At 34.4% G+C, this 14,516-nt stretch overlaps 1 protein-coding gene across 5 annotated transcripts in view; it reads right to left on the bottom strand.

Moving 5' to 3' along the window:
• The window catches only part of ADGB (androglobin), a 111,152-nt gene that overhangs the window by 33,266 nt on the left and 63,370 nt on the right, over nt 1–14,516 (bottom strand). For all 5 annotated transcript variants that reach the window (XM_051811291.1, XM_051811290.1, XM_051811289.1 and 2 more), the window contains 5 exons: nt 13,812–13,953; nt 11,703–11,817; nt 10,117–10,284; nt 7,938–8,076; nt 2,398–2,529 (listed from right to left, as the gene is read on the bottom strand). In XM_051811291.1, the coding sequence (XP_051667251.1) occupies nt 2,398–2,529; nt 7,938–8,076; nt 10,117–10,284; nt 11,703–11,817; nt 13,812–13,953 (696 nt within the window). The remainder of the gene's footprint in view (nt 1–2,397; nt 2,530–7,937; nt 8,077–10,116; nt 10,285–11,702; nt 11,818–13,811; nt 13,954–14,516) is intronic.

Here is a 14,516-nt window from a genome sequence, read left to right as displayed (position 1 = left end):
ATACTTCTGAAAAATGCCACTCATACAAGTAAATTGCCTTATGAATCACTAGTTTTTATTTGTAGTTTTACAGGAGTCTCACTGAGCTGAAAACTGTTTTCTCCTTTGACAGAGGATATTCCACTGTTCATCACCTTTGTACTTTTCAGCACTCCTATAACTGCAAAAATGATGTGATCAATATTTTCTCTAATTTACAGCTTTTTCACTGTAACATGTGGTGATATGTGATAATTTCTGTCCTCAGAGAATAGGCTCTTTAATTCAAAGCAACTCTCATTTGCAGATACCAGGCTACCTGTGCAGCTAAAAAGAAAAGAATTGGGCAGCTCCAGCAGGTAATTAATCCCACCCATGTTGGATACCTCTCAGATGACAGGATGTGTTGTCATCTCAAGGTGCTACTTCTATTCACAGAACACAGATGAAGACTAGGCAACTAGTCTGGACCTGTTGTCTGACTTGTCAAGACTTAGGTGAAATCCTCCTTTATTGCATAAGCAACTAGCAATGGAAAGAGAAGGGAAAACTAAAACAAAACAACAAAAAAAAGAGGGGCAAGAATAGTAACACTTTACTGTAATGACAAATAAGAGAGAAAAAAATTATAGATAATGGAGGGAAAGGAGGAGAAATATAGTATGATTGAAAAAAGCCCACAGTATAGGACCTTAAAAATAATACCAGAATTAAAGGTAACAAATAAGTTAAGAAAGATATTATAGGCAAATGAGGAAAAGAGTTGGTATACTAATATAGTGCTCAAATGACAAAACATCTAAAATCTAAACTTCAGAAGAACAGCTTCTGGGCTCTAGGATTTGTATGGATTAATAATACTAGTGAAAGTTTAGGGAAATTCCTAATTTGCATGGCACTTCAAAAACAAATATAGAAAGGCACTAGACTACTTAGTAAGAAAGATTAGGCAAGACTTGCCTACAGGTGAAAGAGGCAACACCAGATTTACAGATAAGGAGATGAAGGTGTAAAAGGTAGAAGAGACCATTTGGTACATGTAAATGTATGGGTGAAAGAGCCCCAGCAATTATGGTAATTGAAGAAGGAGCTTTCAGCAGAATGACAATTACTTACTGAGGAGGCAATGTATATCTTACAATGGAGCAGTTTTCTTTGTCATGATCCTTAGGCATTCCTATACTGTAAGGCTAAAAGGAATCACTATGATCTAACTCTCTGTGTAACAGTCCTGCTAACATATTAATGTCATAAATAAATGATTAATTTTTAATTTGATGAGCATCTGTTTGATTTTAACATTTTTCAGTACTACAGCACAAATTTGGGTTTATTCCAATAAATACCTCATTCTTTTAAAAATAAATGCTACTTCTTCTAACTTGAATGTGTCAGGTTTCAAGTCACAATCTTTGAATCTCAGACTAAAGATCTTCTTGTTCAGCCTTTGGATCTCAGGATAAAGACCCTATTGCTATCAAATTCCCTTACTCAAATGGGTACTTAAAGATTATAGTGAAGTCTTTCTTTATCTTGTCTTTCTGAAATTACAAACTAACAACCTGCAATTACAAGGTCCCTCTTTAATCCTGATCCTTACAACTCTACTCAGAATTCTGCAGCTGTTATCTACCTGTCTTTTGTCTTGGACTGTGGACACTTCATTTGGACACAATATTTAAGATGTGATAATAGAATTGCTGAATAGGAAATGTACTACAAGTCTTGAACTGCTATGTAAGATTCCTCTATCTATATACATAAGAAAGAAAGATAGTATCAGGAATAGTATCTTTTGAGCAAAGTATCAGCCTTTGAGACTGTGTGTGTTCCACTTATCCATTATGAGGCTCACATTCTTGTATGATTTCCTTTATATTTCCAGAAAAAAAAAACCCAACATTGCCCAGCTCTGAGTTAAATCTACCTGAATGTAAAATCTGGTTTAATATCTATGAATATCTAGCTGGAGTAGTGTATCTTTCCTCTACTTTTTAATACCGTATGTGCTGAGTGGTTAGGTACACTTAATAGAACTATGTTTACTGCATTTCAGTTAATTTTAACTAGATGTTAATAAGTCAAAAAATCCTTACAGGACTGATCTCTGGTGATCAGTGACACCCAAGGGAATGGCATTAAGTTGTGTCAGTGGAGGTTTAGGTTAGATATTAGAAAAGGGTTCTTCAACCAGGGAGTGGATGGGCTCTGGAACAGGCTCCCCAGGGAAGTGGTTACAGCACCAAGCCTGGCAGAGTTCAAAAAGCGTTTGGACGATACTCTCCTGACTTTGCAGGGCCAGGAACTGGACTTGATGGATCCTTGTGGGTCCCTTCCAACTTTGTATATTCTGTGATCCTTTGATTTGAATAAGATAAAGTATGAAACATTTTTGAAAGGCATTTTTAAACGACACACCTGGTATTCTGCTCTTCAGTACTGTCCTAACATAGGACCCTCTCCAGATGGCTTGAATTTTGAGAGCTGCTGCTTGTTCTTCAGATGTGGGAGTTCGGTCCTGCCAACTACCAAGATTCTGCTCACTGCTCTCTGAAAGAAGGGGAGAACGACCAACATCTACAACACTGGAAGTCCTACAGCTGCTTATAATGAATTAAAAATAATAATAAAAACCAAATAAACACAAAAGGCCAAGAGAGCTGTAACTCAGAAACAGTGTGGTTTCAGCATAAAACTTTTATGACAAAAATATATTGCTCTTAAAATCTTGGTTTTATCATGATAAAATTACAGAAAATATACTGTATAATCACGCAAAGTCAAAATGCAATCACTAATCCCAAATACCAAATCATTTAATTCTTCTCTTTATTACCAGCTATTGCAGTGCATTTTTTAAAACTGTCTCCTAATGTAATTTCAAAATATCCTTCTAAATATGAACCAAAAGGTTTTGATACATTAAAGCCTGACTGTAAACACAGCTTAAAAGAGCTTCACAAAATTTTAAGTTCTTCTCTCTCTCAAACTGATAATTTTATTAAGTAATAATTTAAACACCAGTGTTGTTCAAAACATTTTATTCTGCCTTCACTAAGGAGACATGGAATAAGGATAAGATCTGTCATAAAGGGAGAGTTCACTTCTCTGACTTTCTGGTACTAAGAAGTTTTGCAGTGGAACAGAAATTAGTAAGTTCTGACAGGTTAGTAATGAGCTCTTTGAAGGCATCCTTGCCTAGAATCATGATCCTGTGGGAGTCATTACCACTCAGGCTTAGGAAGAGGGTGTGGGGAACAACACTACAAGGAGCCAGTGCCTGGGGGCCAGTTTGGAACTGCATAGATATGGAACAAGAGAAGCAAGACAGCATGATAGGAAGGAAACAGTTCTGCAAAAGGAAGTACCAACAAACAAAAAGGAGAAGAGAGGAAACTGCATGAAAACTGTAGACAACATTGAAGACAAATCAACTAGCTTAAGAAAAGATATTGCCTTCATCAGCCAGATCACACACTTCAATCTAATCTCTTCTATTGAATACTGTTAAATCTGGATGTGTTCCCAACCACTCTTTCTCATCAGTGTTGCATTCCCAAACTCCAGAAAGCCCCTTTAATACTTGGTGACTCTGAAAGATTACACAAACCTACTTCAATAGAAAACAGATTAGAACTCAACAGTATGAATGGCAAAACCACTTTTATAAAACAGCATATAATCACAGAATAACAAGGGCTGGAGTGGATCACTGAAGGTCATCTGGTCCAATTCCACATCCAAACCACGATCAATTTAGAGTAAATGTCCAGTCCATTTTTTAATACTTTCATAACCATGGAGACTCCATAACTTCACTGGGCATTCTCTTCCAACTTTTGACTAGCCTCTTTGATAAAAATGTTTTCCTAATATCCAACTGGAATTTAACATGTTCTAAGACGTGTCCTGTCTGTGCATCTCTAGAAGATTTTGGCTCTTATCTTCTCCCATTTATTCATCAACGTAATACATTTCAAAATGAATCTACAAGCTTGTCTATTTTATAATTAAAAAGACAGTGGCAAAATGGCTTTTGACTCCACTAATAATTGTTTTCAAGGAAAGGAAATAGACTTCAATTTTCAGCATTTGTTTTAGCCCAGAAGAATGACCTTTGCTGCAGAGCCTACATTCCTCATATAAGGTAAAATAATATATTATAAAGTAGAAGTTGTATACTTTTTATATGAACATGCATATACACATATTGACTAAATAAGTAAGGAGATCCTAATATAAAAAATTACACACAGGAAGCATTGGTGTGGTGTTGCCCTATGACCATGCTTAAAAGTTTATCCACTAAGGATGGCAAGTGGACTCCATAACTAGAAATAAATATGTATGTATCTAGAAATAAAACATTTCATTTGTGAGGCTAAAAAATATATGGATATGCAGTCACTTAGTTATATACTAAACTGTTTCTGAATACACAAATATAAAAATTTTGGATGAAGTGTCAAACAGAAATGAATTCTATTCAAAGAAACAGTAAAAAGTTACCCTAGAACAGGCTGAAAAACAAAAATGCTGAATGTCTTTTGGAAGTATACATTCCTAAGGAGTTTCTATTTTGTTCTAACTTTAATACAATGTCAGAAGAACCAAAACATTTTTCTTTGTAGCATTCAAGTCAAAGTAATGAGGTCTACATTAAATATTTTGATCTTTAAAGGCTTTTTTTACTTAACATTTCTTAATATCTTGTCTTATAAGCAGAGAAATGTGTTACTGTGACATGCTTTAAATCAACCAATATTAACTAGTGGACACTTCAAATTTGACATTATGACTGAAAACTGATTCATCAAAAATTTCTGGCATATCATCGCTATTAATCAGAAGACACCCCTTCTAATAATAAACTGAAATTTTCAAAGCAGCCTTGCAAGACTTTGTTCACTATAAAATCAGCTGCAGTTTTCTTATAGGCAATGTAACAATGACTTTTTTTTAAAAAGGTGTGTTTTGCATGTACTCAACAGACACTACATATTCAACCAAATAATGCCAAACTTTCCTTCACCCTTTACTGGAACTCAAGTTCAAATCCAAAGTGCAAGAAGAAACAAATGTTCAAATTCTCTCTTCAGTCACACAACAACTGTATGACCACTGATCTTAACCTATGTTCCTGGAGGAAAGAGAAGCATATTCTGGAAAAGAACTAAACAGGAACAGAACTTCTCAACTATGGTTTACACAGCTGGGATAAGCTTACAGCAAACAGCTTGACTTCTAGGTAAAACTTCATACAAGAATGTTTTAAAAGAACCGTACACAAAGGGTATTCCACTTCCAACTTCAAAGTTGGAATTTATCCATAAGAAAGAAATGTTGCCTTTGAAATGTGCCTAAATGACTGTCAGGTGTTTGAGACTTGAAAATCAGTGCTGCAGACCTCCAGTGAGTTAATGAACTGAGCTGGCTCACTACTGGGCACAAAGCAACCAGGACAAGGTAAACAAAGAACATGTGCAACAGAGAGCAGGCAAGCAGTATTGAGCCATCAAGTCTATCTCTTGTGTAACATCATCCTGATACACTTCCTTTCCCAGGAGGAATCACATACCTCTACAAATTCAGCATTTCATGACTGCCCAAAGTTCTGCAGGGCCCCTTTATCCACTCTCTTCCCACAAGACCATAGAACAGCCATGCCATGGAGAAGCACTCAGTTCAGAAATTTCCATCTCTTTTTCATATGTTTACACAGCACCATCTTCCACTTGTTTCTTGTGGCTCCTGTGTGAATTGCTCCATGGGGATGGATGATATTTGGCAGATAAATAAATGCCACTAGATCATTTTCAGATGGCTTCTCAGAAACCTTACCAGACATGACCGCTAACTGCAGTACATCACAATATCCCTGCCCTTGGTAAATCTTGAGATTAATTCAGCACACAGTGCAAACTGAATACGCTAATACAAAATCAGAAAAAATTAAATAAATATATACTCTCAGACATAGACAACAAGAATATTTCAGTCCTCTGTTATAGTAGTTTGCACTGATGTCTGTTAGGTTCCAAAAGGTCACAATTAAAGTCTTAACAAGATCTGAGCAACTATCCTGACAGTGCAGCAGTGCTAATAGGCCAAGCAAATCAGGTGATGCCAATCCTTCTAGGTGTTCCTACAATGCATTCCTCACCTTTTTTTCCTGATATCTACCTATTTTAACTTGACTTTTTCACTTGATTTATATGCTTTATTTCTTTAGGTTTCTGGATGGAATCTGAACAAAATCATACACTTACTCCAATGCAGCCTTTATTAAGCAGAGCAAACATTAATAAAGGTGAAAAAATGTACAATGTCTATAAAACCAAAGGGAAACAATTAACTTTGCAGTCCAATAGGAATATTTTCCTATTTAATTCTGTAAAAGCAAACACATTTAAAGGATACACTGGATACTGGAGGAAAGAAAACTGAAACAGAACTTTCTTCCTCCATACATTCATTCCACTTTTTTGATTCACTGCCCAAATCCTAAAAAGTATTCTATCACAGTGGATCTCATATTTTAGTAAAATATATGAGGTCTTTGTTACAACCTGTCAACTGTGCTAATTATTCAAATCTATTTTTAAAATGTCTTCTCTTTTATTGCTGACAAGTGTTTAAGGTTTTTTTTTTGGAATACAGAAATCAGTAGCACAGTCATCTTGAAAAAATGTGACAGGTGTTGTTTACTTCAAGTGGTGTGACAAATGTCAATACGCTGACCCTTATAACTTATACTCTTGCCATGGGATGCAATTCCCTTCAAAATACCTGATGTCTCACAGAAGAATAATCTTCAGAAGAGAGGGTTTTGGAGGAAAGTCCCCAGTAAAGAGAGACAAGTATATGTGCTTTCTTAAAAGAATAAGAGCATTACATCATTGTGTCAGTAAAGATTTTTGTGTAAATTTTAATTTCTTTTTTTATACTGATTTTCTAGAATAAAATGAATAATCAAAAGAAAGTTGATTATTCACCATGTAGAAACACTTTATTCTGTAAGTTCATAAGAGAAGAAGGAAAAGCTAAGTCCCTCTGAAAGGCCTTCAAATGGTGATCAATTTTTCAGATAAATCCTTGTTTTGTTGTAGCATGAAACCATATACATAAAGCTTTTATTATTAAATGTTAATATCAACAGATTAAAAAGTTACACGGACTGAAAAGTAAGTTTTAAAATGGAAAAGAGCCATATATTTGGTTGCCAGGCAAACTTAATATATAATGCCTCCAGCCTGCATACAAAAAGAAGCAAAAAACCTGCAGGAAGAGAATTATCCCTACTTGTAATAAATAAGTTGGCCTTCCAGTGGCTCCTCTCACAGTATGTTTGGGTACACAACATACCCTAATCACAGGCTGGAGAAGAGGTAGATGGTGCTGTAGCCAGTTCCACACTGTGATTAGCCAGCTAACTAGCCAGCCAATACAATTTCCCAAATAATAAGCTTAAAAAACAAGCAAGTAAGTAAGCAAGCAAGCAAGAAGAAACAAACAAAAAATCCTCAACCCATAACTAAGAAACTTTCAACAAAGGTACTAACTTAAGTCCTCCTTCACTCTCATTTTGTGAACAATATATGCATTTAAGATCTTTTCAAATGGTAATTTGAACAAAAGTAATGATCTGCAGTACCTCAGGTAAAAAATGCACCTGTAGATGTTTGTTAATGTTTGTCAATACTAGCAAATGCAAGCTAGGGAAGACTCAGGGCAATTTCATAAATTAACAAAGGCTAAACAGACTTTCTGGAAGAAAGAAAAGGATCATTTCTATTCTGAGATGAGTCTCAGATGTGCTGTCAACAGTAGAAGTCTTTGGCTTAAAAATGAATTGTGCCTACTTAGGCAAGAAAAAACAAGCTTAGTGAAGAGCTGGCTTCCTCAAAAATAAGAATGGACAGACATATTTGAAGTGATTAGCAATACCAATACAGTACCTGAAAATACAGGGTCATCCCCAGAAATCTTAAAGTCTTCAAAATCCAAAGTGAAAGACCTGAAGGCAAGTTTATATCTGTAGGGAGTCTTCTCATCTATTACATAATTGATCAAACACCAGAATGCAATATTGAAAACCTAAAATCAAAATGAGGAAAAGCATTTAAAGAATGATTAATTTTTAAAAGCTATTTATATTGCTTCTCATTATTGTTTCAAATACTCTTTAGCTCTTTTCTTTTATCATGTAAAAATGAAGTCTTAAACTTCGTCTACAAAAATAAAGTATCTGAAAATTAGTCCCAGCTGTAGGACTACAATGCTTCAAGCCAAAAATCAAAAGAAAACCTGTGTCATGTCTGGCTTACTAAAAATAGGACTTATTCTTCAGCGTGTTTATTACCCAAAATATCTTAATGGCTTATGTGTAGTAGATTGGTGGCCTTATACCAGAGGACAGAAGAACATATTATAATTATTATCATGACAGCTCGCATTCATGACTCGAGGTTTCAGAGTAGAGACTGATAACTGAATGGACATGCTTACTAGATTAGGAGGTGACACCACAGAGAAGGATTTGGCTCTATTTTTATTCTTGACATATTGATGCTCTTTAAAGAGCAGAAATAAAGTCTCTTCTTTTTTTTTTTTTTTTTTTTTTTATTTTCCCTCCTTATAATAGACAGAAAATTTAGAGTGTGTTTTTCAAAACTTGTTTCATAATCTGAGTTGAAGAACAGAGTAATAACTTAATGGAAAAGATATAATTTCTTTTTTTCATTGCCCTTAATTTTGGATTCTTCTGCTTTCTGGAAACATTTTATGTATTTTATTATTAATAAACTCATCTTTTCTTTTTAATATTTAAGACTGGTGAAGAATCTACTACATTCATTCTTACATTCAGAGTAGTTTTTCATTGTCTGTGTTAAAGATAGATAATTTCCATATTTTCAGTCTTGAATCACTGTCAGTTCAGTGCCTCTCATTTATCCAATTTCTGGTTTTTTGTTCTTTTTCAGTTATACATTGGTCTTAGAGGGTGAGAGAGGAATATGTGTGTTCATGACTACTGAATTTTTGTTAAGGTCTCTAAGTTTTACACGAATTTCATGTAAGCATATGCATTTAAAATTTGTATTTTCCATTCCAGAGAGTTCAAATCAATTTTCTTTTCTGGTAGACTTGGCATGAAAACGACCTCTTTCCTGAGTGTTGCACCTGGAATCATTCTTTCTTAATTCTGTTGTTTTGCTGAGTTTGAGCACGGTGTCAAGCGAACATATAAAAGCACTGGCTTAGGTGTTCTAAATTTAATATCAGTGATTATAAAAATACTAAACTCCTTCTTCTATTCAATATTCTAAAATACACAGTCTAAGCTACATGAGCTTTCTAGTACTGTGATGAAAGTAAATGAATGTGGAATGTATAAAGTACTGACTGTAGAACAATCAAGTTCTAACGATTGTTATCAAGTTATAATTTGATAACAGTATTATCAATGTTTGCATACAAATAAAAATTAGCATGTCCTTTATAAAAATTTATTTTTTGCAATCTTTTTATAATATTGAAAACCCATAGGATAGAGATCTACTGAAAAGTGTAACATTTTCATCATGTACCTAAAGACCCTTTAATTTATCACACATACAAAGCAGAAAAGTGAAATAAGAATTTTGCAGTTTCAAGAAAGAAAGAAAAACACCTAAAAATACTATGAGTGAAAAAACCTCATTACTGCCTACAGTAATATAAGCTGTAATAATGTTTTTCTGTTCCATTAACGTTAGACACAGAAAAGAACTATTCCGGTTTTTCCAAATTTCAGGGAGAGTCTTTTAAATCCAAAATATAAAGACCCCTTATGCTTTCTGCCCCAAAGTATGCTAAACTAGATTGACAAAAATAGACTTGATTTAGAATGTGCTGCTCTGCGCATATTGAAATTTGTTCTTATTAAAAGAAGAAAATTATCATACAGTTGCAAGTAATGTTATTTGGGCTTACACTTTATAACAAATACCCCATTCAGAGCATGCAGGTGGTCCTTTTGAAATGCATAGTCATTGTTTTGAAGAGGGTAATGACAATGTTAAGCCGTTATCCAGCTTCTGTAGCTTTTAATGTTTATTAAAATGTTTAACATGCTTATTAAAATTGTTTGTTCACCTTGTAGAGTTCTTCAGCCATTCCAGTACCATGGATGCCAGGAGGACAGAGAGTTAGTTCCAATTCCTCCAAGGCTTTAGAAAGCTCATCCTTACTGCTGTAATTATTTATCACATTTCCAACAGCTTTCAGGATAGTGACAGCCTGTTCTGTAAACCGAGAGCTCTCCTGGGGAGAGAGAATAAACCCAACCACTGTTAGAAAGATCCCTTTAAAATTTTTGTTTGTTTTCTTTCTAGGCTGTGACAGCATACAAGCTTTCTTCCTGCAAAGAAGTACAAAACTTTTCTAAATCCAAGGAATTGTTATTAATTTTATAAACTAAAAAAATCAATTAGGTCTCTGGTATTCAAAAGCATACAAAATTTTCACTGATTTTAGCTGCTGAAATTAAAACGTTACAACACTATAACAGACATCATAACATGTATCTATTAACTGTTTTATTTTTCCTGTATCAATACTCCTAGAAAATTTAAACAAAAATAAGATGCATACAGAGACTTTCTACTGCAGTGATAATATGACTTTGCTAGCTGAAATGCTCAGCATCTTCTGTTATAAAAGTACAAATTAGTATTCATGTCCCCCTGAGAACAATGACGGAATACATGCTGCCTAAAGCATCTTTAATATTCATCAGGATTTCTGTGCAAGAATATGGATACTTTCCTGCAAATGACACTTTGTACAGAAAATGCTGTCTTTAAAAGGAAATGCAGAGAAGATCCAAGGATAAGATTCTGCTTTATTTTCTTGACAACAAAGAGCTTTTCATCCAGAAATTGAAGGCAAGGGATTAGTACAGCCACAAGATATTTTTAATGGTCTGACTTCTTATATTTAAACTTCCTTGCTAAAATAAATGTCATAAATGTGCTTTAGTGCCCTATTATTAGGACCCTGAATCTACACTGCTATGTAAATTTGTTGTCACACTCACCTTTTAAAATATTTTAGCAAAACTGTTAGCTAGAAACTATATTCCCTCCCCTCAGTGCCCATGAAAAATATTTGGGCTTACTGTTTGCCAAAGAAATTTTGAAAATATGGATGACAGCGATATCTGTCTGGATTGTAGACAAAGAAGAAGTAAAGCTGTAGTAATTGCTCTCCTGGGCCTCTTATCTCAGCTATGTAAAGTTACTTGATTAAATTGCTCATTTTAGATATAAAAGCTGCTCTGGGACCCAGTAAGTAATATGTGAGCTCATGGGAAAAAACTAACTTTATTGATGTGACAATTTATTTTAATAGGTAGGTGGTTTTGCTTATTAATTATAATATGTGCATGTATTTTATCACATACCCCAAAAAGTGAGCTATATGAGTACCTCAGACACATGCATGAGTATTTTTAACATTTTGTGCTGCTGTTCTATGTAAACCACAATACTGCCCAATGCTAACTTACAAGTAAGATAATTTTTGCAAATTTTATGCCCTTATCCATTTAATATTGAAACTAATATTATACCATTAAACATAGTGACTCTAAATGAAAATCCAATATTACTTCACTTTAAAACTAATTAATAGTCTGAAATACTGTTATCACAATCTTGACTCATTTTTATTATGCATACCTTTTCAAGAGCTGGCAGCACATCATCCTCTTCTCCAAAGACACATGGCACCATGGTACACAGATGAATGTGGTGCCCTATGGGAGAACTTACTGTGAAGAGTAATATGTGTTTCCTACATTCAAGAAAAAGTAAATTAACTTTTTTCTTTTAATTACAGCAATTATTAAGCTTTTCTTTTCTGCATTTGGTAATACTGAAATCCTTTTCTAGATGTCCTTGTGCTTCAAAATTCGACATGTCTAACTCCTTTCTTTTCAAGAACCTCCAAATGTAGGGAGTAGGTGAAGTCAGAGAAGTCACTATTATTTTATTTTTATTTGTTTAGGTGTTATTTTGATTTTCTTAAGCAAAATAGGTATACTCATTATTTCATACAGCTACAAACAACAGATTGTTTCATCAGGATTATATTTAGCTACACTTGAATCATATCTGCTCTAGAAAGCTTAGAGAAGTCATCAAGTGTTCTGGTCATGTATTACTTAGGTCAAAATTTCCATGTTTGCATTGACAAAACAAGGAAAAATTAGTTGAAAAATAATTGTGTCAGGCTTGATGAACACTACTGAGTGACCATTATATGGAGCAACTGCAGGCCAAACTGCCCAATCATAACCTCCTAAGGTTACCAACAGAAATTCATTTATGACTGAATGTCATATACTCAGCTCATTCTTGTTTGCCTAACTGTATCCTATAATGGATTCTAATCATAAAAGAAATCATTCCTAGTTACAGTTACACAAAACAAGGGATTCATGCTTTTCTCTCTAGTCAACACTGTCTTGCTGTCCCACTGAAATACTTCAGGAGCTGGCTGATACCAAAGCCTCATGGTCTCAGATCATTTACAGAATTGCATTTAGCTGCAGAAGTTCATCCAGGCTGTAGCTTCAAAGTGTTAACCAGGAATCCAGTGGTGAGAGTAAGAAAGGAGAGCTACTCCCACACACACACTCCCATTTTTTAATTGCATCTTCTTTCAAGTGAAATTTAAATGCCCCCTGGCCACTAACCGACAGTGGGAAGAGAGTGCCTTCCTGGCTTAGCAAGTTCCGAATTCTCATTTGGAATGAAATGGGAAAGTGGTCAATAAACCCATTCATCTCCCACAACTGCTGTAAATTAAATCTGACTGAAAGCCTCCTGGCTCTGCCTGAAGTAGAGAGAATCAAAGAGGAGCAGCATATAAATTTGAGCTGCTTGTATCTCTGTTAGCTTTGAAATTTGCAAGTGCAAAAAGATCTACATTTTTGGGCTTCCCTACAGGACAGATGTATGCAACTTTTGGAAACTACATTAGGAAAATACATGTGGAGGCAGAACTAGCCTACAAACATAAAAATAACTATTCCAGTTTTAGTCTGAATCAAAACAAATAAAGAGTACTATTAAAGATGTTTAATTCAGTATGCTATAATATTGGAGTATTTTCTTGCTATGCCTATTTATTTGAAATCTTACTTGATTTTTCAAAAAATACATTTTGTCTCATCTCTTTGAGATTAAACTGGTGATTCTATACTTTTCAAAAAGTAGAAGCCTCAGTGAATGCGTCAGCAACTTTATGCTTATGACAAGATATGAAGATGTCATCTTCCTGGTTTGCCCAGAAGCATTTTTAGAAACTAATAGATAACAAGAGCTCTTGCTTTTAATCTGTTTCTTTATTTAAATAGTCAATGCTCTACATTGAAAATTTAGAGTTACATGCAAAGAGAAATAAATCATATTAAGAGCTATGTGAATGGGAAGCAAAATATGCAAGGCTTCATGAATAGCCTTAGGATTTCTCTTGTCATGTTTCATAAATCCTGTTTCAAGAAAAGCATTGAACCCTCCTATGGTATTATCATGCTTTTACAGTCCCACTAAAAAATACTAATTCTTAAATTTTTCTTGCTACTCCAGAGAACATTTCAAAATCATTCTAGTTAGAATGAAAGTTTTGGTAAACTCATAGTAATTTGGTAGTCTTACCAAATCCTAGCTATTTTGATATTCCAAAAATTTAGTTTTAGAAAATAAACTCTTACTGTGTAAAGAAATGATCATCTCAAGCCTTAGGACTAAAGCATCAGGACAAAAACAAAGCCTCATACATACCCAGCAGGAAGATTTAACACAGTAGCTTTGGTTGCAGATGTATGCATCTTTAACACAAGTTCTCCAGGAGTCACAGATTTCCAAGAGAAACGTTCAATTGTCAGCACACCCTTTGAAATACTAGAACATTCTTGTTTAGTTCCTAGATTAAGAAAAAAAACCAACAAAACAAAACACAACCCACACAATATTGGGAGGGTGAATAACTATAAAATTAAGACAAACATGGAATCTGTAGCTACTTCACAGCCAGTAAAGTCTGCACTTAGGCTTTGCTAACTCAAAGAAAAAAGCCAGTCACTTAAAATGCGTGGGTGGCACAGAATACAGCTTATTTGTGCCATTTGCTTTAAAATAATCGTTAAAAGAATGTGTTAGAAGAATGTGTACATCAGACATCTTCCAAGTCATTTCAGACTACTGTAAAACTCCATAGAAATCCATTCTGCCCATATGCAAAGGAAAGAAACAGCCATGAAAACTTATATTTATTTATATTTATAGCTTATAGTTCATTTTAACTGAATGGTCAGTCTGGGTTTTTTAAGCTTTCTTTTGGTTCTCTCTCCGCCACTCTGGATGCACTAAAATTACATTCATATTGAGTGTTCAAATATCCGGCTAACCTAAGCCAATTACCATAACATGACTTAGCTTTCCTGAATACCATTCTATTTTTTTCATGAAATACAAGTGATTTTTATT

Source organism: Manacus candei, unplaced genomic scaffold (genome assembly GCF_025592945.1).
Source record: "Manacus candei isolate 608988 ecotype Guabito, Panama unplaced genomic scaffold, ASM2559294v1 h1tg000081l, whole genome shotgun sequence".
Taxonomy (NCBI): domain Eukaryota; kingdom Metazoa; phylum Chordata; class Aves; order Passeriformes; family Pipridae; genus Manacus; species Manacus candei.
Note: the sequence above shows the minus strand (reverse complement) of the source record. Positions and strands in the feature narration are given on the sequence as shown.